Source organism: Xiphias gladius, chromosome 3 (genome assembly GCF_016859285.1).
Source record: "Xiphias gladius isolate SHS-SW01 ecotype Sanya breed wild chromosome 3, ASM1685928v1, whole genome shotgun sequence".
Classification (NCBI taxonomy): Eukaryota; Metazoa; Chordata; class Actinopteri; order Istiophoriformes; family Xiphiidae; genus Xiphias; species Xiphias gladius.
In genome coordinates this window covers 2,734,709-2,740,478 of record NC_053402.1, presented here as the reverse complement: position 1 = coordinate 2,740,478, position 5,770 = coordinate 2,734,709, and the positions used below count along the sequence as shown (strand labels likewise).

At 43.4% G+C, this 5,770-nt stretch overlaps 1 protein-coding gene across 1 annotated transcript; it reads left to right on the top strand.

Annotated features, from left to right (window-relative positions):
* The first annotated feature begins 1,151 nt into the window (after nt 1–1,151).
* hoxb1a (homeobox B1a) lies at nt 1,152–4,187 on the top strand. Its single transcript, XM_040116601.1, is given in 2 exon segments — nt 1,152–2,004; nt 3,754–4,187. Coding segments are annotated over 2 exon segments (1,287 nt in total).
* Nucleotides 4,188–5,770: the final 1,583 nt, after the last annotated feature.

Here is a 5,770-nt window from a genome sequence, read left to right as displayed (position 1 = left end):
CTGACTTGACCTGTAGCAGCAGTATGTATTAGTAGTGAAAAGTTGTATTAATAGGACCCTGAAGAACCAGTACCATTGTGCCACTGTACAGTACATTGGTTATATTGTGTTATTTCTGGGAGCATTTCGCAGGGGGGAGGTTTGGAAGCAGCAGGCCGGCTCACAGCCCCTCTTTTATTCTCTGCCTCTCTCTTTGCTCTGACAGATCCGTGCTGATATCAGATTGATGGGCCGATTTGATTGAAGTCTCTTTGTCGTGCTAATGTCACGGCAAGTGATGGATGAGGCGCGTGCGCCAGTACCGCGCGCGCTCGAACTCCACTCCTGAATCGAAAGGTCCCCCTCCTCTCCTCTACACACACACACACACACACACACACACACACACACACACACACACACACACACACACACACACACACACACACCCTTCACTGGCTGACAAACTTCTGGCCTCCGCTCACCACAGTCTCAGCACGGGGAGTCACGTGACCCGCGGCAGAGGTAAGGAAGGCAGAGACGTAAAAGAGAAAGAGAGGAGAGAAGGAGAGTCACGGAAAACAGTGGAAAACAGAGGGTCTAGGGGGGAAAGATAGCATGGAGGAAGACAGTGTGTAACCTGCGTGGAGTCGAAGAGGTGACTTGACTCTTTTCTGTCTTCTCGCGGTACTTTCCACTGTCACCGATGAGCCGTTGGAAACGCAATTCGAGTTGAGCTAATGACAGGCCTTCCGTTTACGCACACACACACCGCCACACATCACAGCAGAGCACTCCGGCTGAGGGGACGTGCAGCCTTCGCTTTCTTTTCCTCAACATCGCAAGTTTCTGCTGTTTCTATTTTTACTTTTTCCTTGATTCTGCTAAAAAAAAATTACAGTTTACGGGTTTTTCATTTTCCATCCCACAGATACATATTTTCTTTTGGAGGTTTAGTTTTATTTTTTCCCATGATTATTTTTCGTTTAACCGTATGATTTACCATCATACTATTTGCTGTAATTTACACTTTTGACTCAATTTACACTTTTTGATGGAATTTTTCGATGTTTGATATTTTTCCAAGCAATTTCCAATAACTCCATCTCTAGGTTCCCACTTCTTTCTGGTCATTTCGAAACTTTATTCAGTCCAACCGTGCCTCTGTCTGCATGGACAACATGAACTCGTTTTTGGAATACTCCATTTGTAATAGACCGGCCACCGGGGCGTATTCTGCGCCCAAATCTGGACACCACAACCATCATCATCATCTGCATCACCATCACCACCCTCTGGACCAGCATCAGAGCTTCCCGGTGGCCTTCCACACGGGACCCACCGGCTCCCCATCTCCCGTTACTGGGACGAGAAGTGACAGCACAAGTTACACCGGGGATGCACGGCTGTACGGGGGCACCGGAGAAGGGACGGCCGGAGGAGTGCATGGGGCCACAGGGGCGACACAGCATCATCAGCAACGTCCACATCATCATCATCATCATGAACAACAACAGCATCAGCAGACGCACAACGGCTACCATCATCATCCCCACCTTCAACAAACCCAAAGCTTACAAAGCGGAATATTGCACCCCTATAATAAAGGGAATAACGACAACACCGGGGCCTATGCGGGCCAAACATGTGCTACAAACTCGGAGTATGTTGCCACGACGGGCCCTACCAACAGCGTTCACCCTCAGTATTTCATGGAGGAGTCTGTGGCCTCAACCTACTATCATCAATCAACCTTCCCCAGCTCGGCCCCCACCGTCGGCCCCAGCTACGGGGCCCTGGCCGGGGCCTACTGCGGGCCTCAGGGCGCTCTGGCAGGATCGCAGTACCCGCACCAGCTCGGCGGGGGTCTGGATGCAGCGGGCTACCTGGGGCTTCCCCACGGTGGAGGTTACGGGGAGCTGCCGGTCTCTCAGGACCGAGAGAGGGGAGATGAGGAGGGCCAGCAGGCAGGCCAGGGACAGACCTTCGACTGGATGAAGGTGAAGAGGAACCCGCCCAAGACAGGTAAGAGAGGGTTTGTGATTTTCCTGCCCAAAACTGGTCCGTTTTGGCGACTTTAAGGTCACAATCAAAGCAGCATTATCAAGGGGCTGGGCCTGCAGTTAATAACATGTCCAGACTACACATTTAATAGCCTAGTAAACTGTCAGGTTTCCAGCAGAAGTCTGAAGATGTGGGAGCTGTGGCCTCTTTTGCATTTATCAAAGTGGCTGTCCTGGGAAATGCTGCAGCCAAGACGTTGCTTATTCTAAGAAAAGTCGACCGTTTATGAGTAGCTGAGAGAAAATACAGGAAAAATATAACCTACAGTCAGCAACACAGTGTGAAACAGAAAACTTTCCAGGACAGACTATGAAGTTTTATATATACAGTTTTATAGAAAATCGAATTTCTGTAACAGCACGAGCTTCATTCTGATAAATGAAGACATTAATTTCGTCTTGAGAGTATTTTTTCCCCCTGCAGGCCTCAGTTTGAATTTTCTTTGTATGTCTTTATAATGTGAATTTTAGTTTTCTTTCTTTCTTTTCCTTCTATGTTCACTTGTCTTAATCATTCACGTCTTAATGTCGTTTTACTTTAAGCAAACGCAGAACTAAAATGTAACAAAACAATTTGACATGTGCTAATGGTTCTGAACGTGGCATTACATCTATATCTATATATTTATATATGTGTATATACAGATATATATTATAGAATTATATTTTTTATTATGACTAAAAACATATCATTTTGCTGTACCGTAAATAAAAGAAAACATATTGTTCTTTTCAAATTAAGTACACTCAAATTGGCTGCGCAACCTCCATCAAGTAAAAAACTACGTTGAATTATGACAAGCTGGTTTTAAACAAATGGACGAGGACAGTTTAAAATGAAATTATGACCCTTACCATACTGTATTGCTTATGTAGTCATTCCTGATCCGCATATGCAGTATCGCATAAGATTTTTTTAAATTTTTTTCATTACGACGTAAACGTAACTACTCAGATTTTGTCTTTTAAAAATACGATCAAATAAAGGCGTGTGTGTGTTTTCAGGACCTTTTCAGTATGCTGTCATATCTAGCAGGTTAACAGGTCTACCTGAGTCAACTATGGTCTCCGACGTCTGAGATGCCCCCCCCCCCCCCCTTTCTCTTTGTGCGTCTCTCTCTCTTTTTTTAATGGATATAGCAACGTGTTATTTCGCCCTGGGAAGTCTGTCCTGGTCTGTTATCTTTTAAAGCACCCCACCCCCTTTTCCCCTTTTCCCATTGTGAGGTGTTGGTCTGGAGATAACTTCAGTGCAGATAATGAAACACGTGTTGTTCCAGCTTGGTTTAAATATCCTGATTAGCACTGAAAGTATCAGCCTACTCGAACCCAGACAATTAATATTAATAACTAAATTTATGAACACCAAATCACACAACAAACACAAAACAAGGAAAAAAAAAGTGACTTTTACCCAACAGGAACAGTCTATTTCCTGATTTCTAATGAACGTGAAAGACATGTTGGTATACACCAATCAGCCACAGCATTCAAACCAATTACCGGTTTTAATGTTGTGACTGAATGGTATATATACACACGCATATATACACTGATCGGTGTAATTACTAGTAATAATGATAATAATAATAATAATAATAATAATAATAATGTTTTAGCATCGAAGCATACGTAAAATCCAGCTCGTTTATTTGTTAGTTACATAAATAGAATAAGTTCCTAACAGTTCCCCCCCCCCCCTTCCTCCAAGTCAAAGTGTCGGACTTCAGCCTCGCCGGCGCCCAAAACAACGCCATGCGCACCAACTTCAGCACGCGGCAGCTGACGGAGCTGGAGAAGGAGTTCCACTTCAGCAAGTACCTGACGCGGGCGCGACGCGTGGAGATCGCTGCCACACTGGAGCTCAACGAGACGCAGGTGAAGATCTGGTTCCAGAACAGGCGCATGAAGCAGAAGAAGCGCGAGCGGGAGGGCGCGTCTGCCACGGCTCGCTCCTCCTCCTCCGGTACCGGCAGTGGCTTCAACAAAGACATGGAGGACACCGACCACTCCTCCGTGTCCATGTCTCCAGGCGCGTCCCCGAGCTCGGAGACGTAGTCGGAACCAGAGATGCGACTGGTGACCCACAGTGTTGTACTACTTAGTGATCCACCATTTAACACTACATTCCTCCTGATGTATTAAATATGAAATGAATATTACTCCTCTAATGATCAGCTTGCCTCATCTACTTGAGTTTCAGTTACTGATCTCTTACATGTCCCAGAATTACTTTTGATAACCCCACTCCTAAACATGGACTTTTTATATTTCTTAGGTTTACACGTAGGTAGAGAGAAGATTTTTCCATCCAGAAAAGCATCATGTTATCTTAATCAAACCTTTCTTATTCTGGACTATTTGCTGCTTCTCTGGGTGTCGAAATTATAAATCAGACTGATTGATAATTTCTAAACCCACAGAAGCAGGATTAAATTAAACTGATTAAATCAGTTGTTTCTTTTAAGGAGAGTAAAATTGGGTTTTTGTCATATATGTGAACCACAGTGACCTATTAGCACTGCAGATGTGTGATGAATATATTGGACCTAGTATGAGTCTACCAACATGAGCAATAATATGTTATATGGTTACTGATGGTTGCTGATGCAAAAAACACTAATACATTAAATACACTAAGGTCATAACCTTTGCTGTCCATTGGCAAGAAGACTATGTTCAAATTTAAGAAGTCACAAGCCATAATGATTGGTAACCACTGCCTTAATGGACCTTAGAAGCTGGTCGTGGTTTGGTGAATGATGTCTGGGGAATCATTCCTGGACAAAAGCCTTGAGATTCCTGAAGTTTGGAGCAGAAGCACCCTTTATTTCCCCAATTTTTGCTTGAATTGGGCAGTTGGAAGCTATTTTTAACTGTAAAATGATTTATACGGTATCCGGTGTAAAGGGTAATGATGGATCCTTCCGCTAAGATGATGATAAGATGCACTTTGGCATTGTTAAATGATGTCAGGATTACAGGGTTGACCTGGTATTAAGTTTTTGAGGTGGATAGCGCGTTACCTGCTTTTTTCACTTTTTTCCATCCTACCATTCATTTAAATGGGAAACAACCTGTGAAATGGACGTTAGACCATCATGGGACACTAACATTCTACCTGAAAGCTTTCATGACTTAAGTAAATAGAGACAAAACCTTTAAATATGTAAAAAAAAAAAAAAAAAAAAAAACTTTACTCTAACAAACTGTGTTAGATCCTATACCAGTCTGAGCCAAGTCTATCAGTCTAACTAATTGAGCCTTATGATCAGGAATACAGGGAGCCTCTGATGGCAAAGATTTTGTATTATCTACTGCAGCTGTTTTTGTTCCACTTGTAAAACTAATTTTCTATCATTTTTATTGTAACTTTTGAATGTTTTAGGTCTCGTTTTGTGTGTATGTTTCGTTCCACTCAGCTCTGGCCTTTGCACTATGCGACTAGAGGGTAACGTTTCAGACAGAGAGCTGATGGTCAGGGTTTTCAATATGACCTCCAGCTTTCATGTAACTGGGCAATACAAGCTCAAAAATGCTACAGTGGAATATTCTGTTTGCTTTTATGAATGATGACGCAAGGCTGTGATGCCTTTACAGAGACTCAGGGGTTAATTTGGGATGTGTGTGTGTATGTGTGTGTGTGTTTGCATTTGAGTGCGTGCAGGGGCTCATGATTAAAGAAAACTACTGAAAAAATACTGAAGCCTGTTATACACACATGTCTC